General features: G+C 49.3%; 2 protein-coding genes across 9 annotated transcripts in view; both read left to right on the top strand.

The window, feature by feature from the left end:
* Positions 1 to 211: 211 nt before the first annotated feature.
* Positions 212 to 13264, top strand: c20h8orf34 (chromosome 20 C8orf34 homolog). 4 transcript variants are annotated; one of them, XM_088363440.1, is made up of 15 exons: positions 212 to 624; positions 2935 to 3079; positions 3174 to 3305; positions 4353 to 4463; positions 4680 to 4708; positions 4978 to 5141; positions 5751 to 5932; positions 7175 to 7310; positions 7935 to 8011; positions 8086 to 8174; positions 9944 to 10052; positions 10556 to 11004; positions 11591 to 11687; positions 12069 to 12095; positions 12169 to 12590. In XM_088363440.1, the coding sequence occupies exons 1-15, from the start codon at positions 556 to 558 to the stop codon at positions 12306 to 12308; spliced, it is 1956 nt and encodes a 651-aa protein (XP_088219566.1). In that variant the 5' UTR covers positions 212 to 555; the 3' UTR covers positions 12309 to 12590. The 4 variants fall into 4 exon arrangements, with proteins under 4 accessions (XP_088219566.1, XP_088219563.1, XP_088219562.1 ...); XM_088363436.1 differs by lacking the exon at positions 12169 to 12590 and adding an exon at positions 12622 to 13264 and having other exon boundaries at positions 214 to 624; XM_088363437.1 differs by lacking the exons at positions 12069 to 12095; positions 12169 to 12590 and adding an exon at positions 12622 to 13264 and having other exon boundaries at positions 213 to 624.
* Positions 13265 to 14257: 993 nt separating this feature from the next.
* Positions 14258 to 26499, top strand: part of sulf1 (sulfatase 1) — a 45600-nt gene continuing 33358 nt past the window's right edge. For 2 of the 5 annotated variants that reach the window (XM_088362938.1, XM_088362942.1), the window contains exons 1-5: positions 14258 to 14330; positions 14420 to 14484; positions 14958 to 15071; positions 15142 to 15204; positions 15452 to 15552. The gene's annotated coding sequence lies outside the window, so the exon portion shown is untranslated. The remainder of the gene's footprint in view (positions 14331 to 14419; positions 14485 to 14957; positions 15072 to 15141; positions 15205 to 15451; positions 15553 to 26499) is intronic. The other 3 variants (XM_088362939.1, XM_088362940.1, XM_088362941.1) reach the window with 3 other exon arrangements.

Below are 26499 nucleotides of genomic sequence, written 5' to 3' on the forward strand. Positions count from 1 at the left end.
CTTATGAAGTGACCACGGTTAGCTGCCTCACTCATGATCAATATGTTGTATTGATTGATGCCTAGTTGGACATGTCGCCTACATCCTGTGTGAGGTGAGTTCAATTTCTGATTATTAATCAGCAAATTAAGTGGGATGTCTTATTCAGGAGCTGTGCGCATGCGTGGAGAGAGAGAGAGAGAGAGAGAGAGAGTTTGGGTGGGGGGGGGGGGCAGTCCACGCGTGCATCCATCCAGAGTGGGGGGCGGGAAGACTTGGAAATCTCCGCCGCTTGCTGCTGGTAGCTTGGTTGCCACCCACCGGAGAGGGAGCCAGCCAGCCGGTGCCCGCAGCCGGAGATGATCCGTGGCCGAGCGAGCGAGCGCCAGCGTGAGGCGGGCTGCTTGAAGCGGGCGGCCGGCCGGCAGCCAGCGCTCCGTCTCGTCTCGCACGCCTGAAGGACGAATGACTGCTCAGTGGATGAACTCATCCCGCTGAAAGCTCTCTGGAGAGGGACAGGAGACCCCCCCTGAGCAGCCTCCCTACCGCCCTTCCCTCCCCCTCTGCACTTTCTCCATGGCGTCTCCGCAACAGTCCAGGATTCAGTCCTATCTGGAGCGCAACAAAATCGGAGCCTTATTTGAGGTAAGTCCTCTTAAACTTCTTGTTCTCATACAGACGTCAAGAAACTGTGGGGGATGAACGCCTTGCTCACGGGCACACTCACAGCTTGCATCACGCGTCCAATTTGTGGCACTGCTAGTTTGAATTCCATACTACTGTATTGTTTTCAATATTCTTGTTAGTACACCTCCGCTGTGAGTAGAATGGGGATCCAGATAGATGATTGCTCACGGGCCAAATTTGCACCCACACACACTTGCGTTATTTTGTTTCGTTGAACCTGAGTGACCACGCTGGGCTTTTTATTGCTTCACTGCAAGACGGGACAAACAGCTCCATCACGGTCACACGCACATGCACTTGCAGGTGTGTGTGTGTGTGTGTGTGTGTATGCTAACGTAATCACAAAGTGCTGACGTGACACTTTGGCGCATTCGGCTAGTAGCAGCACGACACTGCACACATATACACAGGAAGCGTATGCACGCGAAGCAGATGTGAGAGAGGTGTGCCGTTTCAGCACCACACACATGATATTCACATACACACACAGACAAATGGAAAAGAATGAATTTTATCTGAATATTCCCATCTTGTTAAATTGTGAAATGTAGTGGTTCTGGCTCTTATTATTTCTTTCCAGACAGATTGTTCGAAATGTCCACATCAGCCTACTTTCCTTTCCTTTTACGTGCATTGAACCTAATATCTCGGTCACTTCTTGGTGGGTGGAGTTCATCATACACTGTGTCCGTACGGTGGAGCAGGCCCGTTTCCACATCAATAACAGCAGAGCGCACTTTTCTCAATTTAGCTCGAGTCAAACGTATTGACTGCTAATTGTCACGATTCTTCTTCTTCTTCTTCTATTTGCCTCGAAACCAGACAAGTAAGCACTCTTTGTTCACTCCAGCTCAACTTTACGGTGACCGCACATCTTTCATCCTTCTCAGCGCCCAAGAGATAAGCTTGTTTCTGTAGTGTGTGTGTTTCTGTGCATCACCATGCTGGAGGCGAAGTTTTCCCTCTGGGCAAGAGTTTGATCACTTTGTTTGTATTTTGGTTGGAGGCGTAGCTTTAAAGAGTAATTACATACAGCCTGAGGCCAAGTGCATCACCAGAGTTTAGACGATAGTATGGAGAGAGCGAGAGCAAGTCCAGTATGAGGACGCTTTCCAGAGAGGTCGTCGGCGGCGGCGGCGGCGGCGGGGATATGATTTGTGGAAGGACGGCAGCCCGGAGGAGAACGGAGGCTGCATGCTAATGCCTGAGCACCCATGTGGCATCATACGGTCACCGACTCAGGCGCAAAGCTTGACCGACATTCTCTAGCCAATGACAGTCATGGTACTTGTTGTAATTGGCGGACAGCGAGATAGGTCGATCGATCCCTTAGCAGCTATGCAAAAATCCTCTCGGGGAACCACTACGCACCTCAGAGAGGCTCGACTGCGCTCCTGTGGTGTGGTTTTTACGCACTCATTCACCCGGATGACCGGTTGCATCTTTCTTTGTGTTTTTTGTTTTGTGCCCACCCCAAACGACAAGCAGCATCTATCACTTGACAGCAGCCCAACCAACATCAATTGTGGCCGCAAGCGGGTAAATACGTAGCGCCTCTCTCCAAGCATCTGACACTTGTTATCATAGCCCAGAGAGAGAGCGAGAGCGAGAGACGTTGTTTCACACAAGGACGATCCATGATGACAGTACGTCTACGTTTCATTGCGCTCGACCCAGCGGTCGTGACAAGCGTGTGGATGAATTGGACGTTTGGCTCACTCCGGGGATGGAGCCATAAATTGATTCATCAATTTTTGATGGTTGGAATCGGAACAGTCTTGAGCCCGCTAGGACTGCGAACCACGATACTATTCCGGGAGATATCGACGAGAATCTCAACGGGGCTTGTTGCCACACCAATTGCGTGGGAGCTTCCCGGGTACAGCGACTCCATCATCCGTCATCACCGTCCGCGTACGGAGGGAGGGACCTGCTTATTGTTGACTGCGATGATGTCATAGCGGCCGCTGCATTAGTGCACATTAGCTCGGTCGGAACGCCAGATGGGTCGGCCGATCGATATACGCTCGCGCGCCGCTGCTTGCCTTTTTTAAATACAGTACAGACGTGAGGTGAATGCAGATTTGGCGGGGACATTCCTTCCTTCCACAATGTTGAGAAGGAACTGCAGTCTGGAGAGGTTGACTTGGTCAAGCAGAGTTCATTTTCCCCACGTGAACCCGGCCCTTCCACATTTAGCATTACCGTTAATTAGCATACGAAGTCTTTTAGCGGCCATCGCCGATTAACTCCGCTGCACCCCTTCAGGAGTTGATGACGAAACTGATAAGCGAGACCCCCGATCGTCCCATCCCTTTCCTCATCGACCACCTCCAGAGCAAACAGGACAGCCCGGGAAAAATGCACCGGGCCTTGTCCGGATCGGCGGCGCTGTGGGCCCAGAGCTCCCCGGGTGGGTGTGACGCACATGCGGCGTCTGAAATCGAATGCAATGGAAACAATTGTGCAGTAACACTTTGGAATTTGCTTTGCTGTGTGTTCCAAAGAAAGCAAAAAGACTCCAAGAGAGCTGCGCCACAATGACAAGCCGTGGCAAATTCAGTCCAGGAAACCCAAGAAATCCAAAAGTGACCTGGCCGTGTCCAGCTTGTCGCCTCCCTCGCCGGAGTCCACGCCGCGTAAGTCGGCGCCATCCATCCACCCGTCCGTCCGTCCGTCCGTCCATCCATCCGTTGATGATCTAGCACGGCCGCTTTCATTTTCCGGCTTGTTTCCCCGTCGCACGCCCCACCGAGTTGAATCGCTCTTTTTAATTTGATGTGATTGTCTTGAATTGAAATTTGTCACAGTGACAATGTTGCCTCACGCACGCAGGCGTGCGCACATTCTTTATCAATGTGCTTGACTGCAGCCGCAACATAACTGCAATCTATTTCTTTTATATTGTGTTCTTTTCAAGGCTAATCATGATGTATTGAATGTACTTGTTTTTCTATAAATGACAATTCATTTTTAAATCCAATTTATTCTTTCGCATTTTATTTTGACTTATCAAAACAGTATTTAGTTGATTGCGCGCGTGTGTGGGTGGGTTTGCATGCAAATAATGTGAAAAGACAAATTGTTACAATTTGGAACTAATAATCAATGCGGCTTTTGTGTTGAATCTGGTTGGCCGGCCGATGCGGGCGTACCTAATGGCGCGCCCGCTGCAGTGCGCCGAAAACCCTGGAGACGTCAAGGCTGGGTCAAATGTGGAGCATGTCGACCATTTTAATAATTCAACTTGGTGCCGCCAGTCTATTTCAGGGTGCGGTCAGCGCGTGGCTGAGAAATGAGGCTAGCAAGTGAAAAGAGACCGAAATTCGGGATGCTTGAAGAGACGTGACGTATGCCCGTTGCGGCTCGGCTTGGGAGTCGGATGGCATTAAAAATACATTTCGTAGGTGTTGGTTGGGGTGCGCGCGGCTCATGAAAAATGGAAGGCGGATTGAACATTAGCACGCAAGCGACACAACCGTGAAGACGAGCGCAACAACGCTTGGACTTTGGTTAAGGACATTCATTCCTGCCGGGCCGGGCCGGGCCGGGCCGCCGTACTTTGGTGCATGTAAATGGACACGCACGCACGCACGCACGCACGCATACACGCATCCAACCGTTCCGTGTATAACTGTCCATTTTTTGTGTCTATTCCGATTGTCAGTTTGTGGTGTTTTTGTCAGTGCCTCAATGTCCATCGTGGGACTGGCGGGACAGCCGCGACTTGGACGAGCTCAACCACATCCTGCTGGAGAGCAAGAAGCTGGGCCGGGCCCTGGAGAGCCTTTCTCGCAGTGAGACCGCCCGCCCGCCCGCCCGCCCGCCCGCTCACCCCTTCTCATTCGTCATGTAACGCTTGTAAAAGCACCAGGCGACCTTTTGACAGTGTTGCCGTGAGATCCCTGGGGGTAAATCCCATTCAGGATCAAGCGGACCGTCTGACAAGACCACGTGGAGTCTTGTTGTCTTCTTTCCCTTTATGGGATTCTTTTGGGTTGTTTTTTTCACAGGCATCGGCACCTCCGATGACATCGATCAGGTAATCCTGACTCGTCGTTCTGAAACAATAGTCAGTTTGTACGTCACCATTTTATGCTGCGGTTCACTTCCTTGTGCTGCTCCTTGTGCTGTTACAGCTTTGGCCACCAAGAGGCAGTATTTTATATAATAGCAAAAAAGTCATCAGAAACACCAAATATGAGTCTATTTAGAAAAGCAGGAAAAAAGAGAGCAGCGCAATGAGGCATGAAATCACAAAATGCCTTTTTTTTTTTTCTCTTTTCATTCTAATTTGTCTTTTTCACATAGAACCTGGGAGGCTTCAACTCGGTGCTGCGCCCCCGCGTGGTGGGCGAGTGGACGGGTCGACCCGAGGAGGACGCAGACCCGCTAGCGGCCGAGATGCTGCGGCCTCCTGCACCGCGGGTCCAAAACCATGTTGGCTGGAGCGGCGACAGACTTTCCGTTGTCAGGTTGGTCTTCAGCGTCCACGGGAGGAAATGAAACAAATCCCAGACGCTGCTTTTCAAGTATTGGCTGAGTGTACTTTGCGTTTAAGAACAAATGTTCAAATCTCTCCAGCGGACATTCTCAGCAAGATGAGTGCCCCCCCCCCCTCCATCGCCTCTCCTCCGCCTGAACTAGTGTGATAATCCCATTTCAAAGGCTATCCGGCGCCAAGCTCGTTTGGAATGAAAAGTAATGGCGCGTCGCTGGAGGCTATCGTGCACACGCCGAGCTTGTTATCAAAACATTTGCCGCCCTAAACTGCGTCTTTCCTCGACCTCTCTCAAGGCTGCTTTTCTTCAACCTGCTGCATCTTTAAGCGGCGTCGGTGTGATGTGATTTGTAGCGTGGTGTGACTAATGAGAGGAACACAAAAGCATTCATCACGCGCGCACGCACGCACGGCACGCGCACAGCTCATTTCTTTAGGCTGCCGAATGCTGGCGGCAAAATCACTTTGTTCGCAGCTTGAGTGGGGAAGTTGTGTCTAGAAAGTGTTTTATACACGTGCAGTCTTGTTCTGTGGTGATGGTCACACTCATCAATGTCTTTGGTTGCCCCGCCCACCCTTCCAGTCTCAAGATGGAGGCCAAAGGCAGTAAAGGGCTGAAGGCGTTACAGCAGCATCACCGGAATCTGCTGGCCGCCAAGTTGGCGCAGGAATCCTTGGACCCGCTCCACGGTCTCACGGCGTGCCTCGGAGAAGACGAGATGGATGACCGCGATGACGACGACGACGACGCCATGGAGCTTCTGGGTAAGTTCACTTTACGGGAGTGGAAGGCCTCTGGCGGATTTGTGGAAGACAGAATGTGTGCCACGGATGACTGATGGCCGCCGGACTGGCGGGCTTGGACTTATTGATTCCCAAAGGGCTGATTGATCAGCTCTCCTGGGCTGCTGAGTGCTGCCTGAGTCACTTTCTCTTTTTTTTGTGTTTGTGGATCCTTTTTTATGGCCGCCGTCCCAGTGCGGGAGGCATGTGAGGAACTGAATTTAGTGACGTTGGTGCCCTCTAGTGGTAGATGCGCGTCATCACCGTTAAATGGGGAAAGTTACAGGTGACCGGAGGGTTCCGATAGAAATAGAGATTTACTTTTTAATTACTTAGTTTCAATTTTAATATTTTTTATTTTAGACTTTTTTTATATTTCAAAAAATTTAGTGTAGTATTTGTGTGTGTTTTTGACGTACTTGATACTGTGGATTAATGCACATTTTGACTCAGTGATAAAATATATGTATTGATATATTTTTTAATGTGTATATACTTTTCCCATTCCATTTCATAGCCGCAGCGCACCTTAGGTGTGCACCTTGAAAGTGCATGGCTGCTTTAAACCGCGAGAGGGCAGCATTGTTTGGCAACTGGCTCTTACTGCGCTTAGTGGTCTGTAGAGAGTTCAAACATTGATGGTGGCCGCTGTCACTTGACCCTGGCGTGATGACGTCAAGTTCTGCGGCGGCACCCTAATCCCTGCTTCTACCAAAACTAAAAATCAATAATCAAAAAGTGTGGTTAGAGGCAGTAAAAAGGTTTACACCAAATTCTATAAAACTTTCCTCAATCCACAGGGCTGTGATGTGTGTGCTGCGACATCTGATTCCCATCACAAAGTGTGTGTGTGTGTGTGTGTGTGTGGTTGTGGTGGGGGTCCACCATTGGAAAGACATCATTAAGAAAGGCAATTCTGGCATGCTGCTTTTTATTACAAAGCCAAACAAATGTGTCTCCGCCACCACTCACATCAAAGTGTATGTGTGTGTGTGTGCGTGCGTGCGTGCGTGAGCGAGCGAGCGAGCTTGTGTGTCGGTGTAGCTGGCGTGGGATGGCTTCACGCCCTTTTTCACATTCGTCACGGGACTGTCTGGCAATAGATCCGAGGTGTTGTCCACCTTCATTGAAGCCAGTGACAGTCAAGTCGTTCATGTGGTAGTTCACATATTTGCTAGTGTAGTGGTTGACGTTGCCTGTCATGTATTTTGTCCCCCCTCGCAGAGGACCTGGACGACTTGCGCATGGAAGGCGTGTGCGGGTTGGCTCCGTCCGGCTGTAAGTTCAGTCAAGGACGCAGCTCCTACTATTCCGAACCTCAGGCCAAAGTAACGCTCAACATCTGCTCTCGATGCGCCAGGTAGGCCTTTGTGGTCCTCCGCTAGGGAGTGTAGCGCTTCGCACAGCGTCGACGTTAGCGAGCGGCCATTCATCGGCATAGGACAAGACGAGCGTCAAACTCCACCGTGTATGCAATCTGGCTGCGGGTACCACGTCTGGACGCATCAATGGCGCTCGGCGATAAGCGCTATCTGTCGCTACGACGACGCCGTGTCGTCATGCGCCCGCGCGCCGTGCCTTGTTTGGGCTGTGCGGCGTGCTCGCGTCTTATCAGATGGGGAAGTTTTGGCAAGTCCCGCACCGGGAGGAACGTTATCGCACCGTCGCACGCTAGCGGTTTATGTAACGGCATGGTTTGGAGTGCGGACTTTATGCCCATTGCACCTTTGCTTAGACATCTGTGTATTTCTTTTGGGATTTATACTGAATCAACAAAATACATATGTGATTATGCAGTCACGCCTCAAACGGTTACGGGGAGGAGCATTTTTCATACCTGGCCTAACTTAAGGCTGACTCAGGACAATCGCCAGCTAGCCAAAACAATGGGAGCTGTCATGTCAACAGACTGATTCCATCTCAGTTTAAAGTTTTGAAATGATTGTTGACCCTCATGGTTTCCTCCTTGCTCATCGTGGTCCAGGTTGCAGGGCGACAGTCTGACCACCAGCAGGTCCCAGGAAAAGCTGCCATCCGAACAAGCCGTGCCTGACATCTCACGTGAGTGCCTGACAAGCACGTCCGTCGCGTCCGTCATCCGCGTCTGCTGACGTGCCGTCTCGTCTTTCTCGCAGCCGCGTTGCCCAGGGTGGACGCGTTGGCTTCGGCGGCGGCGGCGGGGCGCTTGCAGGAACGCCAAGCGCCGTCTCAAGTGTCCAGCTCTGTGAGTGATGCTAATTGGAGGACGGCCATCTTGTTTGTTCACAATGTGGAATGTGTCGTGGTTCACATATCTTGGGATCAGCATCTCATTGACACCTTGCCGCACAAAGCAATTCCATCACATTCCAAACTTGTGCTTGGCACGTGCTACAATTTAGAGGCCGTCGCGCCAAAGAAGGTGCTCGCTCGCTCGCTCGCTAGATAGATAGATAGTGCTGTGGCGCTACCCTCCAGGTCGACATGTACACGTAACGCACCATTAGAAAGGTTTCTTTTATTTGCAGCAGCAGCAGCAGCAGCATGCCGCCGCCTCGTGATGTCGGCCGACCCGTCGCCGGCCGCTTTGATTGGGTCTGCTCCCGGTTAGCGTGGAGCCGCTCTGCATCTGCCGCGCACACCCGCTCATGTCTCGGCTGCTTACGGGGGATTTTGGATTTTCCAAAACGTATAACACTTGGATGGGGGCAATTATGAAAACAAAAGAGCGAGAGTGAGAGGAATGCTTTTGGAGGGGGTTAACGATGCAAAAGGGCGTCTTGGCGGCGGCGGTGGCAGTGGGGGGGGGGGGGGGGGGGGGGGGGCGTTATTGACGGCATGTGAGACGGCCCAAGAGACGTTTTGGAAAAGGCGCGGCAACTCCGTTTTGTAGTTATAGCATGGGAAAGATCATCAAACTAAAAAGATCTAAAAATGAGAAAATCCATTTCAGAAGTCATTTACTTTTTGACATCTAGTGTACATTTTCATTCAATTCCACATTTAATCTTTACGATTCCATCATTTGAAAAAGTGTCAAAAAACGTGCTTGTCACTACTTTTTTCCACTTTATTTTTCCGACATTTCTTTCAAATGATGACATGTACTGCACATGTGCTCCATTTAGGTTGTAAAAGCTGTTCATGGCCGTTGCGATTGGCCGGCCGGCCGGCCGCTCGCCGCTTGCTTAAAGGCGATAAATGGCCTGCAAATACAAGAAAATATCCCCAAAGATCCCGCCGCCTCCAGTTTGTCGGCCGGGATGAAAACCCGTTGCCTGAGTGACGGGGCCGTCAAGCAAGCAAGCCTGCCTGCCTGCCTGCCGGCCTGCCTGCCAGGGGGAAACTGCTCATTTGTTCAACGCGAGCAGGAAAATGAGCGTGATGCGAGGGCCTTGCGGCTGATAGAAGGCAGACGCTGTTGTGACGCTCTATGTTCCGTTTCCACGGCGATCTGGCCATGCACCGCGCGGCCCTCCGTCTTATTCTTATTTTTATCATCTACGTTATTTCATTTTAAAGCCCACAAAGCCGCAACTCGACTCCGCATCATCCGTTTCAAACACGTAAGCTGGCGTGGGGCTCATCACTCATGGAGCTTATTGATCCTGAGATTGACTGGCAGCCAGACTTGTGCCAGCGTAGCGGTTCAAAAAAACCCGTCGTGCACCACGATGATGGCGGTTTCAGCCGACATGTGTTTCATATGATTCCCGGTTTAGCGTGCGATCGCTGTTGATTTTCGAACGTCTAGCGAAAGCCAAAGATGGAGTTGTGATTCCCTGCAATCTTCCACACGCACTTTCATCTCCTGTGGTTTTTTTTTTTTTTTTTTTTTTTTTTAATACAGCCTCCCATTTTTCTCACCCTCAGCAGATTCGGCTCTGATATTTCCAGTAATGACTGAACGTGATATGAAAGGAGCTTAATTGAAGCCTTGCTGGCTGTTTTTTTTTTTCCTTTTAACAAGTCACTTTCACTCTTTTTTGCCCCCTCCCTCTCTGTCTCTTACAGCGTCAGCCTGTCTGGGAGTCTGATCTGAAAGCTGGGAGGACCGGTGGCCTGCTGCTGGGGGACCCCCTCTTCTCCAAGGAGCTGGAGAACATGGGCAAGCAACTCGCTGGTGAGTTGTTCAATTTGGTTAGCAGCAGAAATGACCAGAACAGAATTTTTTTATTTCGGCTGCCGTATTGTATTTATCATCACCGTGAAAGCCTGCAAGGGAATCCGGAGGCCATGCCCCCCCTCTCAGCCCCCTTTAACACAACCACACGCCTTGACATGATTATAAAGGGCTTATTGTTTGTCCTCTCACATACATACATACCTACCTACATACCAGGCTTATTTGAAGCATATTGCTAACACAATAGCCAAGACTTTGCACCCGCTCACAAGAAGCCTCATTTTTCATTCGCAGATCTTCTCACGTGGTTTTCATTTGCACATGTCTGACGTGGGGCTCCCGTCGGGCGTCTGAATGAGCTAATTGGGCCCTTTGAAGTCTTTATTAGCCGCTAACACGTTCCACGGCGGGAGCCGTTTCATGTTTGCCATCGGTGGCGCTGAGGTCGCCCACGTCGCCGTGCCACGCTTCTGATAGCGCCTTCTGTGGTCTTCTGGCAGAGGTGGAGAAGGATTTGGCCAAGCTGGCAGAAGTGGGGAAGATGACGGTTCGAAACAACCCCCACGGCAGTCTCCTCCGCGGTCCGCTGGGCCACCGGAGCCTCCCCGACACGCTGCCGCTCACCAGCCTCCTCTGCAGGCCTCGCTCGCCGGCGGGCAAGACGTGCGCCGCCGGCGGGCTCCCCCTCGTCAGCCCCGGCTCGGCGTCCCTGCGTCCGGGCGGTCGCGCCTACAGCAACCCCGGCAGCAGGACGCACACGCCCGGGACCACGCCCGACAACCTGCGCTCGGGCTTCAACCCTCACAAGGAGGCGACGACGTTCAGGAGGTGCAGGAGTCGGCCGGTCACGCCCACCGGGCAGCCGGCGCGCACCCGACCCTTGCTCACGCCGCCCGGGCTCAGCACCACCGACAGTCTGGGGGCCAGCCTGAGGGCCTACCTGGCTGAGGTAGGAGCGACATCTCGTATCAAATGAGAGGCCTCCCATTTATTTATGATTACGATGAATATTTCATGTTATTGAAATGTCATATTATTTGGTATTCAAGCAAGTTTTTAAGGTTCAAGTTGCCTGCCTGCCTGTCTGTCTGTCTGTCTGTCCAACCAAAGTTTCCCCTGAAATCATCCCCCATATTTATAGTGTAGCAATAAAACAATGACAAGCAGGACACCCAGTGTGTATAAACGGGAGCGTTCTCCCACCCAATGCTTTGGGAAGAGTCAGAGCGTGTGCGCCAAAGGGCCCCGTGCCCGGCCCGGCGGGTACTGTTGGCGGCGGGGACCTCCTTGGCGTCAACTACACACAGCACGCGTGTGCTTGGTGTGGAGTTTCCGTGGCGGAAACCATCCAATCCATTTCATAAAAACAAAGAAATCCATATTCCTTTCATGTAGGTGCTGTTAAACAAGACGTCAGGCCGTTTGATGGCTTTATTATTGGTTGCTTGCTTTTTGACACTTTTGGTTGCCTTTGTATCCAATCCTACGCATTGATTATTTTTTTTTTTTTGCTTTTCTTCTTGCCCCTGCTTCAGGATGAATTCTACCAGCAGTTGCAGGCCATGCGGCAGCCTTGGCACATCCCCAGCGACACGGACAGCGACATCATGGAGCCGCCCGAGCAGGACAAAAGTAAGTGAACTTTCCTCCACACGTTCTCATGACATCACCGCGGCGCAAACAAAAAACATGGATCTGAATTTTGCGTTGACGTTACAGAAAAGGAATTCCGGTTTGGCAACAATCAAAAAAAAAAAAAAAGAAAGTCAACCGCCGTTGTCGTGGAAACATAACTCTGGCGCTTGCTTATCTTACATAATGATAACAATGCTGGCACTGGGGAGCCATGTTGAATTAATTCATCACGGCCCCCCAAAGAAATGGTGGTCATCGGACTTAAAATATGCAAATTCTATTTCACTTTCCGGCCCCGAATAAACAGATAGAGTTCAGCGAAGGGTCGTTGTGGTTTTGGATGTATCCATATGGTCGGTCTCCTTTTTGTTGTCTCAGGTGCCAGCAAGCGATCCGTCTTTTCAGGTAAGACTTTGTTGCACACTCCTGAGAAATCTGGAGCCTGACTGTCTGCTTATGACCTCACTTCTTGAATAAGCGTGCGGAAGCCACCGAACTCATTTCATTCAATTATCCTGGCGAGTTAAAGGGAGGCCGTTGCCCAGTTCCATGAAGTCACGCGGGGGTACGGCGTTTACGCGCTCGCTCGCTCACTGGCAGACAGAGCGCAGTCACTGACGATCCGGCTCTGTCTGCTTTGTGGCTTGCGTCTGCGGTCGTTCTCTTGTGGTAGCCGAGGTGCTGTGCCGTTTGCAGTGTGCCAGCCTGGAAGGAGATGTGAGAGAAGGCTGCTGCTTGGCTATCACAAGAAAGCCAGACTGCCCCCCCGCCCCATCTCATTTCGCCCCGCGTCGCCACAGCAACACGCCGAAAGCGCAAACTTCATTTTCCAGCTTGACCGTGACACAGCAGAATAGGAGTCTGACTGTAGTGCTGAACAATTCATTGTAATATCTTCAAATACAATCGGACTTTTCTCTCCTATTTTCAGGCCTATGAAGACGACGACAAAGATCCCGTCCGACAATTATGCAAGCCGCCGGACATTTGGAACAAATTCAGTTATTTTTATAAGTCCTATGAATGATATTGTATACCTTTCTTCTTTTCCACCAATATTTCCTATCGACTGTTATACTATGTATATGATATTTTTGTTTGCTCTTTCGCATGCATGCTATGGGACTCCCTGCATGGGTGCACTTTGTGCTTTGACAACCTCTTTCCAAGGCAGTGCACAAGTGAGACAATTTCTTGCATGTCTGAGCAAGCTTACGCCACTCGTCGGCGTCAACAATTTTCAAGTGTCGGGAAATCCAATTGAATATTCTGACCGTATTCGCGATACAGAGTGGAGACACTGCAAGTACTTTTGATACGTTCAATTTGAATAAAGACAAAGAATTATGAACAAAGATTTTCATTTTAGCTGTGCTGCAGTGTAGCGCCAACTATTGGTGAGGAGAACTACTATGGCTACTTGAGTTAGTATTAGCTTGTTTGCCGGCCTGCCTGCCTGCCTGCCTTCAAATGATCCCTTAATGATATGCTCCCTGAAAGAGGTTTTCAAACATCTCGTGGAGGAGGACACTAAAGAATGCTAGTATGCTAATAAAATGATTTGGTGCTCATCACTTTGGTGCAAGATTCCATTTCACCCAAATGAACAAGCTTTTTTCACTGCAGTACCATCAGCTGGATCTGGTTGGGTCTCAATGGAGCCCCAGTGGTGCCTTAATCTCGCCCCCCCCCCCCCCCCCAAAGTCTTTTCAACCTTCACATTCCACATTAGCAGTGCACCACAAATCCATACGTCCACAAATCAACCCTTTATACACGCGCTATTTTCTCTTTCAGTTCATATTTCTTCACCGCTCGGCCGTTTGTTATGTCAGCAAAAAGAATCAAAGCTTATGGAAGATCTGGAAGGAGATGAAGACTTGAGTTCCCACCGCAGATGTCACTCCAAACGCTGACGCTTTATCTCCATCTGCTCACATCTGTGTATTTACAAGTCATCAAGCGCCATGACCGATTCCATGTGATCTCTTTCTCTTGACCACGCGTGTCATTTGAATGACAAATCAAAGGGATGATGTTTCTTAGTGATCCTTATCCCCCCCCCCCCCCCCCTCCCCGGAACCATGCTAAATAAAGTATTTGATGCAAGCAAATGTGAGGGCCACCCGTGCAGCATTGCAACTCAAGGGGGAGAAGTGAAAACCTGATAAGTCTTGGAGCCTGTGAGCCTGTGTATTGTAAAAGTCACTGATTAATGGGGAACGATATGAAATCAATAAATAAAGGGTTACTTACACAACAAACACGCATTTAGGCATGTTCTCTAAACTGAGAACGATCCGGGTTCTTACCGGATCCCGTTCTTACAGGAACCCGTTTCACTAACCAGTCAGCTATATCAACCTGGCTGCCGTTTACACTCATTTGTACTAGTGATGTGCATTCCACTTTCTGGTTGAAGCCATGAACTGAAAAAAGAACGAATCACTTTAGGAAGTGATTTGTTCACTCTCGTTCACTGAAAAGATTCGTTCTTTTGAACGAACTGTTCACTCACGAGCCAACACTACTCACTACCGCCCTCTGGCGTAAAGGAAAACGAACTTATTTGCCAGTGACGTCAAATTGTCCACGCTAACCTTTCGACCGAATACTTCTTCAAATAGACACCACAAGAGGGTAAACTAAAGTTCATATGATAAAGGAATCGTAAAGTAACAATATCGCTATAGTAATGTAAAGCTGCCATTTTAACGGTTTAATGACAGGACTGCGAACGACTCAAAATGGCGCAGGTTCCTCGTCCAAGTCGCCCCAAGGGACGTTTTAAAAGGTAAGCGCATATTTTCTCGCTATTGTTTACACTTGACTATTTTCCGCATGTACATTAAACGCCGTTGTAATGCTTAATAATGAATGAAACTTGGGGTATGTCGCTTGCGCTACGCCATGGCCTTCGTTCGCCTAACAGCGAGGTTCACGCCTTCGTATAACTACTGTCTGGCTTGTTTATTTGAGTCCACATTTTCATGCAGTTTCATGTGCGAAGCAGGAGATGGTTGTCATGTGTGGAGGATGTTATTGTTGGCCCCATTGTGTGAATTAAATAAATCTATTGTTCCTCGCTGGAATAGAATTCCAGCTGCTAGTTTATGGCAGATTTTATGGATCATATTGTGGCCACACGTTGGGCTTTACACAGTTCTTTTGTGTCAGTCTCCATTGTTTTGACGTGCTGTGTTCAGAGAGAGGGCAACATGGTTGTGTGATCCTCAGCAACATCATGTATTGTTGTTCTAAATCCAGGAGGATTACTTAGCAGAAATCCTGTATGATTGTGGGGCTTTTCCGACTAAATCTTCTCTCTGTTCAAATCGGAGGCCTCATTACGTGAGCGGCAGTCCCCGGCCGAGTCATGCGGTATGTCGTGTCTTTCTATCACCCTTCACTTTCTTTTTCACTAATACATGGTTCTTGTTCCTGACCGCAGCGCCGTCGACGTTCCAGACGTTTTGGGGATCATTTCAAAGGCTTGGCACGGACCCCTTGTCGGGTGAGGCCAAGAGACCTCTGGGTCCGATGACTCATCACCATCCACCGCTTATTCGGAGCCAAGGAGTCACGCGGCACTTATTTGTCTGAAACACTCAAATGCGCTCTTAGGCAGTCAGTGTGTGATGTTATCTGTATAGAGGTTGTTTTAGAAAAAGCAAGGACACAATCAGTCGATCCACTTTGCGAGACAACTTCCATTTGCCGCCGTGTTTCATTGACCGTTTCATGTTTCTCTTTGATGCAAGGGAGGAGAACGCCACCGCGGAGGAGCCTCGGGATTCCTGTTATCTCGCAAGCTGGTGGCTTGTCACCACCGCGCCTCGAAAACTCAGTGCCATGTGTGAAGGTATGCAAAAGATGCAAATATGTCCAATTTACAAGGCATATTTATGGGTACTTTGCCTTATTAAACCAAAGAGCCTAGTAGCAATAAATAGCAAGCAAAAGTCGATCAAAAACAAACGTTGTGAGACGGCTAAACAAAACAAACGATGCTTATTTTGTCCAGATGACTAATCCTTTGATTCTAGCTGCAACGTGGTCTGAGTGAGACTTTTTCTTACAAAAGAGCGACCCCTCCGTGGTTGCTCCGTCTCGGAACTTGCCGGCCAACAATCCGTCCGCATCCTGCTTTGTTGATGTCTTATGGGGTATGTGTGCATGGCTTTCATAGTTAGCCTGTGATTTATTATGCGCCGCATTATTCAAAACAGTACAAGTCATTTAATTACGCCAAAGCCTTGCTGATGTGAGTTTGTTTGCCGAAGAAGCCACGACTTATCCGACACGACTGCTTTGAAGCTAAGTGGAATGAAAAGTAAAGTTTTCGTGAAAGTCGCCAGATTCTGTGAAACCTCCCAAATTCAATACGCTGAAGTCATAACAGAAGATCTGACGTTTATTTGGTCACTTTGTTCAGTATCAGGTGTGCCCTCTAAAATACTTTGAAAGTGGATTGATTGTTTCTGGCGGCAGCAAAAGTCCCCCCCCCACACACACACACACACACACTCGCTAGCGAGCTTGCTAGCTCGATACACCACTTTAACAACCCAAAAGAGAGTCTTCTCACTTAAACACCATCCGTCTTGCGATGTGTTTGCGAAGCTCGGTCTCAGGTGTCAGATAACCGCCGTAAAGTGCCGTCCAATAATACGGAATCATTTGGCTCGGCGGCGGCGTCTGAGGTCGTTTTGCGGTGTCGGGGAGAAGAAAGATGGCTGACGACTGATTAATGCTGATGGCGCTGGCGGTAAGCTTCGTTCAGGAATCTCGAGGGGTGCGCAGAGAGAATGAATTTCAGCCTTCTTGCACCTGTTTCAGCTTCTCCCCGTAGCTCATTTCAAGGAGGCCAAGTATCCTGGTAATCGTTGCTAAGCGAGACGCGTCCGGTTCTTCGCCGGCGCCGCCCCTCGTCCCCCCCCCACCCCCCCAGTCGATGCCAGAAAGCCTGATGTCACTTTCCCCATCATGGTCACAGCGGGAAATGGAATTGCTCGGCGGAAGCCTTTCTCGGGTGAAACGAAACATTGGCGGACAAATGGGATGGATTCCTCCGGACCGAGCGGTGACTCACGGCTTTTAGCGCAGTCAATCACCGCCAGTGCAAAACAATAAATTGTTCTTAAGGGATTAACCGCAGTGTATTACAGTCAGGCCTCATGGCATGTCGTGCAAAGGGCGAATGAGAAAATGTCCATGATTTATTGGGAAAGAACGAAGAACTTTTGGCACCCGAAGCAGTTACGGGACAGGACAGGTTGTACGAGGAATTGCTCATGTAATCATATTCAGACTTTTCGTGCGCGGCGTAGCGTAGCGTAGCGTAGCGGTCAGTGCAGCGGACAGCTGTTTTCTTCTTACGTACCGGGCAGCGATTCAAAAGCTGTCGAGTCGAAAATCCAATTAGTTGACTAAAAGCAGCAGCCACTTCTGGCCTTTTGACGTCTTACTTTTGAGGCTTACATCTGTACTGATGCACAACTTTGACAGGAAGACTACTGGACCGTATTTTTGGAACGCTAATCGCAACATGTACAATTTGCACCTCGTTTGGAGCGGCCGAAGAATGAAGAAAAGTTGAAACAATATGGTACGCTAGAAAGAAAAAGCACTTTACCACCCGACGAGCGACATTGACTTATTTCTTCCTCCAAGTTGTCCTGGTTGTTCTTTCCGCAATGGTTTTCTGACATCCTTTGCCCCTTGCGTCATCCCGGCCGGGTCCCACGCGGCCGGCCGGCCTGCCTGCCTGCCGGCCGGCCGCCTGGAAAATCCCCGTTAAAAGCACTTTAGCTATTTTTGCCACACTTTGGCTCATCTCAAAGACCAGGCCAGCGAAGAAAGCAAAGTCGCTTGTGGCTAATGAGGCAGTGTTTTTCAGCGACGCCGGCGACAAGTCGACTCGTCAATTTTCACTGCCAGAATTGAAGAACATTGCAATGAGCCAAACAATGATGGTTTCTGCGGCCCGAGGCCGTTTCCTGCGACACGTTGCCTGGAAGCCAAGAACAGGAAAGTAGAGAGAGCAGCTTTGGCATTGATGGAAGAGACCAGAAGGTCGAAGTGAGCCGGCCAGCTTCTCCACAAGAGGGCACAGATGACGTCTGTAGGACGTCATAGCCGCTTCGTACTTTCTATTTACCTTTAGTTCTTGTCTAGCAAGATCTTACATGAACAAATCCAGATCAAGGTAGCCTCTGGACAACGTCATTTGAAGCCCTCAGAAATGGAGAAGCATGGACCATTTAGAACACAGGTGTCAAACTCAAGGCCCGGCCGGGGGCCAGATACGGCCCGCCACATCATGATGAATGAATTTGGCACCCCTGATTTAGAGACTTGAGTGAACCTAGCATGGATGTTTTGGGACTCGTGTGGGGAAGCCGGAATACTGACGCAAGTAAGGGGGGGAAACTCCAAAGAGCGAGGAACCTCAGAATTGTGAAGATGCCAACCCAGAACCTTGGAACAGTAAGGCAAACGTGCTAACCGCCATCACTCCGCTGGCTGTTGTACCAATTGAAACGATATGTCCACTGGAGTGACGAATAGTTGCATAGTTTGCCGGTTTCATTCCTTTTTTCATCAGCTTTCACTTGCAGCGTTGAGTTATGAAAAGAAATGTGAAAAAAAATGCAATGTAGCCTACACGTGCTATTTTATGAGCCTCCTTGGCTCCATAAACATAATTGATGGCCAAGTTTGGTGCTGGAGTGTGGACAGACGGACAACTGGTGAGACACCCCTGCGTCTTGGACGGAGAAGCCACCGTGATATAGTGCCGCTCGGATCCCCACCCCCAACCCCGCCGCCTCGCTCCCTCTGTGGCCGTCAGAGCTGCACGGAGGCGTGGAAGCGACCACACAAAAGAAATATTTGTCCAATCTGTCCAAGCAAACTCCCGCAGCCCCTCCCCCGATCGAAGACGACCCCGACTTTCTCATCGCGCTCGTTCTGTGTAATTGAAAAAGAAAAGCGATGCTCGGAATGGGAGCTGGCCGGCTGGAGGTGACTCGGGGAAAATACCCGCAGAGCGTGATGGATTATAAACATCGATAACAGTAAAACTGAGCCTCGTAAAAATGTGACATTCAAATATATTTTCCCTTTCAGTCGAATATTTTGAGTGACGAGAGCACTAGAGAAGAGCAATATGAATTCACTGGAACGCTGAAGCTGTACAAATAGATTTTCAACATCTTTTTTTTTCAAACGCTGTACTAGATGGCCAACAAGCTGTTGTAGTACCAAGACAGACCTGTGAGAGGCAGCAGCTCGCCACTGGGCTATCCATAAAAAACAAAGAAGAAAATTGGCTACCCTTCTTTTCCGTCATGATAGCAAGTTTGCTCAATGTTAACAAGTGAGCTTTTCGAGACGCCCAATAATCGGGCTTTTGCTGACTGTAATCAGAAATGTTTAGTTTGGGTTGATTGTATTTATTTTCCCTGCTTTAAATATTGAGCAGGTTTAACATTTGCAAATGTCTCTTGTGGCCATTTTCCAGGCAGATCCAACCCACAACATCAAAGATTGTTAAGAGCCGTGTTTCGTGCTTCTGCTGCCCAAAATCTGGCCTGAGTGTCGCTGCGCGCGTTCCCTCAAAGTTACGTGACCAAAACAAGACTGCAAGAAGTCGAATTTCACACTCGATGGGTGACGTGCAGACGTGCCAGAGAGCCAAAAGTCCATTTCTCATGTGCCTCCCCTGAGTTGCCTTATTTTCTTCAGGGGATTTTTTGGTCCTATTTCGAAATGCAAACTATTCCAATTGGATTGGACCCAAAAGGTTCCTCTGGGTATTTTGTTTGTCTGTTTTCCTTTGTTTCCCCTTTCTGACAGCTTTCCTTCTCGAGGTCGGAAGTCCCCTTTTTCAGTGCAGCCCTGCTTAAAAAGGATGTCGCAATCTGTGTGTGTCAAGTGAAAAGGGTTGCCAGGGTGGCCAAAAGCGACTTGTTTGCTCAAGTCCCGACCCGTAGAATGGATGAGGACACAGATTGGGGCGGGTTCTTTTTTTCTTCTGACCTCAACTCTGTTGCGTGTTTGGGGAGACATGGAAACCTCGTCGGGAACGGACAGGCATCCAATTGAACGCAGGAAGATGTCTGAATAGAGCGAGACGGGCAGTGAAAGTCGGTGGGGTGGGGGTGGGGGTTATTGCCATGACGTCAGTATAATGCGAGTTGTCTTTAAAACAACTTTTCTGGGTACGGGCGAACCCAGTCACCCGCTAATCACCCGCACTGCTATGTGGTAGGTTGATCCAGCGGTAGCGCTCTGTCCAATACAAATCAGCTGAGTCCGGACCTTGACCTCTCCAGGCGCCACGCAGCCGTAAAACTTCAAAGTCCCGCGACGTAGGAAATCATCTGGCTTTGTTTCTCCTCCATATTTGCTTCCCTCTATGTCTTCTTGTGGGAACCAAGTGAATCTCTGATAGGGTTTTTTTCCCCGAGAAAGTATACAACACCCTGGCCGATACTGAAGCTATGCTGTCTGTTACAATACACAATGTCCCAGAGAGGAATAATTAGGTTTGGAGTCTTTTCAAAGTACAGGCTTCAAAATCGTCTCAGAAAGCTACTTGAATAAATGTAGGCGAGTAAATGGAGGTCGGTCGCTACCACCCGTCCTGGTAAGTACCACTCTCGCCGGTTGTATTTTCGAGGGGTGGCTAAAAGTCTCAATATGGCCGCAGTTGAGTTGTTAGACCAGGTGATGGTGGCGGTTCATGTATCACAAGTGGGGGGTGGGGACGGACGGACGGACGGGTTCCCACAGTGCAGTTGCGACTTGCTGACAGGTGGAGCACAACGGAAGGTGAAAGTTCACTCAAGATTGCCCCAGCGATACAAGTCTGGAAGCGCTTGTGGATGCAGTCAGTCTGACAGTGTGCTGTCCTCGCTTCATCTTGTGTCATTTCAAGTCAACTGATCATGAAGCGGCGGTACTCAGCAGCACCGCTTTCCGCTACCATTGTGGATCTGTAAAAGCACTAACAAGTGACTCTTCCCCCGACGGTGGAAACCGGCCGGGACCGCCAATGGCAGCATGCCATCTGTTGCCGAGCGTTGCGGGGCTTGTGAAACCAGGAATACTGGCGCTATGCGGCAAACTAGCTAGTAGCAGACGTCTACCCAAGGCAAACAGCTTGACTTGGCCCCCTGATTGCCCAACCCTCACGGGACCCCCAGACGGGCGATCATATTCAATGGTTAAACAGCGTAGTATGCCGCCCTTGTCCTCCTCCTCCTCCTCCTCCTCCTCCTCCTCCTCCTCCTGCTTGTCTTCTTCCTCCTCCAGCTGGCCAGCAGATGGGAAGACCTGTTGGCCCAGCCGGGGAGCAAGAGAATGAGGAAGAGGAGGGCTGAAAGTAAATGATAGTGAGTGATAAGCACACTTGTGGCTGATGTGAACTTAGATGGCCCTGATTGAGTATGTGTATGGATATGTGGGCGGGCAATGTTTACAGGTCCTCACAAAGTACAGGAAGCCCGACCGTGCGGGGGTAGGTGATGACGATGTCGGAGGATGGGGAAGTCGGCCTTGCGCTTGTGTGTGTGTTTGTCCAAATGATTACCCGCCCCCCATCCTGCTTTTTATTTACTTTTTTGGAGGAAGTCAGCAGGCGTGTGGAAATCAACAGGGACTGCTAAGATTCATATAAACATGAGGCGCTCACCCTGTCGTTTGTGTAAATGCGTGTTGTTGTTTTGTAAGTCGTACACACAGATGGTAGCAAGAGGACAGGCAGGAACTTGGGTCATCACCTCGTCGCTTCGTTGACCGGTACAATGACCGCAATCATTAGTGAAAGGCTGGACGATGAATTCATTTGAAGGTAGCAGAGTCCTTGTCCATTTTGTTTCTATGACCAAACCGTACGAAAAATATGTCGGATTTCCGGCGTAACCCAGTTTGCCGCCTCATTTAACCCAGCATCATTTGTCCCGCTTGTTTGTTTTGACCATTGGTCAATCGACCTCCTCCGTCGGGTGTCCATTTTGTTGTTTATTGCGAGCCGCTACGCTTTTACGGCAGCGTAAATGACAATGACTTGTCACCTGGCTTCCTCTCCTCCGCCTCCCTACCCTGTTCTCAATCGGACCCTCCTCACAAGCCTGCGTCCATAAAATGCTAATTTTTCCCGTCAATTGTCTTCGACCGGGACAGTAGAGCGAGCTGACTGCGAGAGAAAACGCTTGCCTCGAGGTTGTAAATAAACCGCGGGTCTGCTTCTGATAATATTCAGGCCTCGCTGGACCTGACCTTATAGTCACGTACTGTTGTCTACATTTTTACAGCGGTCTGCTCGGAAGGGAAGTTTCGGTGCTCCGCAATTTAATACGCTTCATTTAGCGACTTGAATAGTCGGTTGAGTCTAGCAGGTTCGTTTGAGTGCTGATTTGAACCTTGGGCTAAATGTGTTGTTTGTTGATTTGATAGCCCGCATTGTACCGCAGTGGGGTTTTATGTCCGTCTGGTCTGGGCGGCGGGGCGGGTCAGAAACATCCTTTGGGGATCGCCCGTAAAGTTCAGCAGCACTTAAAGTCGCCATCCCCCTCGTCTCTTGGGGCGAGAACATGAATGGAAAATTGCGGCGCATTCACCAGTTGTACATGGGTGTCCAGTTTTTTTTTTTTTTTCCTTTTCCACGTCAAGCACACTCCAGGTCGTGTGTCATACTCGAATGCGTTAAATGCCGCCAGACTGTTTGCACATTTACGTTTGTTCTTTGGAAAGTGACAATGTAGATCTGAAGCCTTCTGGTTTTTGTTGAGGAAGAATTCAGGACACGTTAGCAGTCTTTCGCAACGTCTCGCTCTGAATCGTGTCGATTGTCACGCTTTGGTCCCCCCCGATAATTTTGCCAATAATTACCACAAGAGCCGAAACGCTAGCATAACTCATCAGCGCATTTTGGTTCATTTTTACAACTTCATCTTGGTTTCGGGCATTGTTCTCGGGCCGGGTTGCAGATTTCTCCCCATTAGCCACATGTTCGTCAAAGTTAAAAGACAATCTCGTCTCGAATTGTCGCTTCCAGAACATCTGAGGGGGAATACCAGGTTTCCGCTTGTGAGATTGTTCGTCCCAGTGTTTGTCAGGCTCTGCGGTACTGGCGAGATGTTGTCGCGTGTGATTGAACAATGCAACGCTTTGAGTGTGTTAATGGGCTTTGTACTTTGACTGGATTTCATTTAGCAGCAAGTGATTGGAAATGACTGTTGGGAAGGATTTTTCCCATACAGTGTCTTGTGATCATTGTGTTTTCTTTGACCCCTCCTTACTTTCTTTGACTCTTTCAAATCATTGACAGTCCTAAATTGGTCCTGTCTGGCAAAGCACACCAGGCAGGTCCCTTGTGAGCGCTTGTCTGGTTTTTCACAGCCACTTTTGGGAGCGCCCTTAATTTACGAGTCATTTCCTTGAGAAAACATTCTGTCTGAACAAGCCCTCGTCTAAGGATGCCTATTTGGAGGCGTTTGATTACAGAGGAAGGCCGATGACAATGGCGACTTGTTAGGACCGATCAATTAAGTCTGAACGCCGCGGTTGAGTTGCTGGCGAGCGGCCGGCCAAGGCCGACTGGGACAGATGATTGCTAACGACGCGCCGGCCCGTTGATTTTTGTGACCACGGTGTCCAAGTCACAGCGGGAATTCCTTCATGGTAAAAACTGGAAGTTGATCCAGGCCGCTTGGAATTGTCCATCTTCAGGATCTTCCATTTGGTCATCCAGTCCATCCTTGCAACACCGCAAGTGTTAGACCTCCAACTTTGCCTGTCTTACACTTTCATGTCAACCATCCGTGTCAGCAGGTGGCTTCAATTTCCATTCCACTTGAAATTTATTGGGTAGTTTAGCATCGCTCTGTGTAGTGCCACGGGGTCTAAATAAATACACGGTCGGCCTGTAACGCTGCACTAGAATGTTCTGAATTCAGTCAAGTTTTATTGGACACCAAAAGTTAAATGTTTGCAGTGATTCATCGCAACATAAAAGCCTTCACCAGGTGTTGTTGGACTCTGCTTGCAGTGGATTACCGCCATTTGTTCATCCAGGGTCACCCTCAAGGGGTAGCGTTCATATCTTTATGGGCTCACATCGTAGCTGCGGCCTTCAGGTTATAGTGTTCCATCACCCCATCTGGTTCTTTTCAGGGGGCTACAAGCAGAACCAAGTACCTGCAAGGAGGCCGGTCTAACTATAGTTTTGAACTGCCGGAAAAATATCCCTTATATTCATTTTCTGGCCTGGGTGAATCCAGATGTCTTCTGCGCCACTTTTTATCGAAGGACCTTTCGGGTAAATGATCTTTTCGGATGACGGTGCGACAATTGGCGGTTTACATCACACACCTGACTTCTCCCAGCGCGGCCCTTTTTTTTTTGCTCTCCCGCTGCGTTTTTTTTTAATAAACCTGCCATAGCAGCTGTTTTTCAGTCACGATGGTCTCTTAGTTTACCGCCGCTCTGGTACTTAGAGGACTCACCTGACATTTGTGGCTTTTGAATCTCACTTTTCAACCTCATAATTCAGCTTCATAATTTCAGAAAGTGCCAAAGTTAACCTCAGTACCAGAGAGTATTCATGAGGGAAAAAAATGGATCCTCCCTCAGGGGTTCCAGATAAAGACAAGTCTTTACCATTGCGGTACATATCCCAGCTGTTGTTAGCATCTGTATAAGGTATGTGCAAAAAAAAAAAAAAGGCCCACTTGTTCCATGGCAGCACAACACAGACATTTATCAGTGGAAGAGTTTACATGTTCTCATGAATTCCCTGTTGTGCACGATTAATGACTGACGAGCAGACATTAATTCGCCTGGAGGATTCCGTGTCAAAAAGGAAAGAGGCCAGTTTTGTTTTTCCTAACAATACCGGCTTTCTCATTCCCTTGTGTGCCACCCCCCATTTTCTTTCTCTCTCTTCCAAACTTGGATATTTCTGTCTTTGGGGGCAGGAGAGAGATAGATCTACTTTTGGACATTTTGCCCTTCAGCTGAGGACCATAGGCCCCCTTCTTTTCAGCTGCGCGCAGAACAAGGTTGCTACTTGTCCTAGAATCTTGGTGCCGTAAATCAACAGACGCACTCGACTTGGACTCAAACTTTTTTTTTTTTTTTGGAAGTCCCGCCCAATAGAGATGCTGAGTGTGAACTACCGTTGACTTTGCTTTGTCGAATCAGTCTGGAGAATGCCGCCATGTGGCTTTTGGTGGAGCTCCAACTCATTGCACCGCAGAGCATGTTTTTTTTGATACACGGATAAGTCAAGACCTGCTCTCATAAAGAGCGCTGCCAGAAGATTTACCGTCTTATTGTGTCCCAAGATACCTACTCGTCTACTGCTTTGCATTTAACTCGAAGGCATCGGACCCTTCCAAGATTTCGAGTTTTCAAAATGATCCATTAACTTGCCACGCCACACACGACTTTTGACTCCGGGATGTCCGATTAAAAATATCTCAACGATGTGCCGGGAACATTATCTCCTTCTGCAACGACGTGGCGATAGGGAGTATGAATAATGAGCCGATGGGGACGCGAGCGACAGACAGATGGTATTCGCATCCCGTGTTTTTCGGTGAGCTCGTCTGGGAGCTCTGCAGCTGTGAAGTCTGTGTGAAGCATGTGTAGCGTGGAGCTGTCATTGAACAAAATCCCAGGACGGCTGGCGCTAGGTCGTCCCTTCATAGACTGGCGTAGTGAAGGCGGGAGATGGTCAAACTGTCGAGCTCTTGGAAGTGAAACGGCTTATCTCGGAGAACTGCTGCCGTGGTTGGGATTCCCTCTGTACCTCAGTGCACTACAAGAATTGAGTCAGTTGAGATGACGGCGCTGCTGTGATTTTCCACGGGAGCTGTACAAGTTTTGGACCGCACCGGAGGGGTCGTTTGTCAAAGCTGTGTCAAGCAATGACTGCTCACTCCAGTGAGTGTGATCCCCAGCGAGATAAGGACAGGCTTGACGAGATTGGATTACCCCCACTCTCACCCGCCTCCCTGCGAGCACAGGTCTGGAGCGTGATAAAATACCTCCCATCGCCTTCTTGATGTCTAATGTCTAATCTTTTCCATGCTCCTATATCCTTGACGCCCATTGGGTGTGTTGTTCCAGCCTGACTCCAGCTGGAAGGCTTTTCCAGGCCAAACTGAAGGGAAGGGTGTGAATGAGCGTCTGACCCATCATTTTGCATTCCAGCTTTAAGTGTTTTGAATTAGCGCCTGCAATTGAGGGAGGGAGGGAGGCAATTGAGGGAGGGAGGGAGTGGGGGGGCCTTTCAATCTGCAACTTTGATGTCTTTCTATTGCATGACTCTTGGACTACACATATGCATGCATTTGTTGGCCTTTGGTCGATTAGTTTTGTTTGAACTTCCTGCATGTGTGCAGTTGATCAGGCTGAAATGACCTGGATGCTTTTTCCCCCTGTGCTATCCCTCTGGACTCTTTATTGTATTTGAAATTGGAATTCCCAGTCTTCTTTGCAGTCCATTTGAAAAGACTCGAGTCATTTCTTTGGGCGCCCGCCCGCCCGCCGCACTGTCAAGTAAGCCAAAACTAAACCCATGAAGGTAGATGAGAGCTTGCAGACACTTTTTGCTTGTCAACATGTGTTTTCTTTTTCCCCGTTGACCTCAAAGGATTCCAGTAAGGTTAATGAAAGCAATTTTCAGATAAAGACGGCCTTTTTAGCATCGGTAGCATTTTGGACTCTGAAGAGCGGCCTTTGAAGTAGCCTCTGGTTATTTTTTCTGCTTGACAGATCAGAGCGGCTTCGCAGG

The sequence above is a fragment of the Syngnathus floridae genome, chromosome 20 (assembly GCF_059516105.1).
Source record: "Syngnathus floridae isolate MCC-2025c chromosome 20, RoL_Sflo_1.0, whole genome shotgun sequence".
Classification (NCBI taxonomy): domain Eukaryota; kingdom Metazoa; phylum Chordata; class Actinopteri; order Syngnathiformes; family Syngnathidae; genus Syngnathus; species Syngnathus floridae.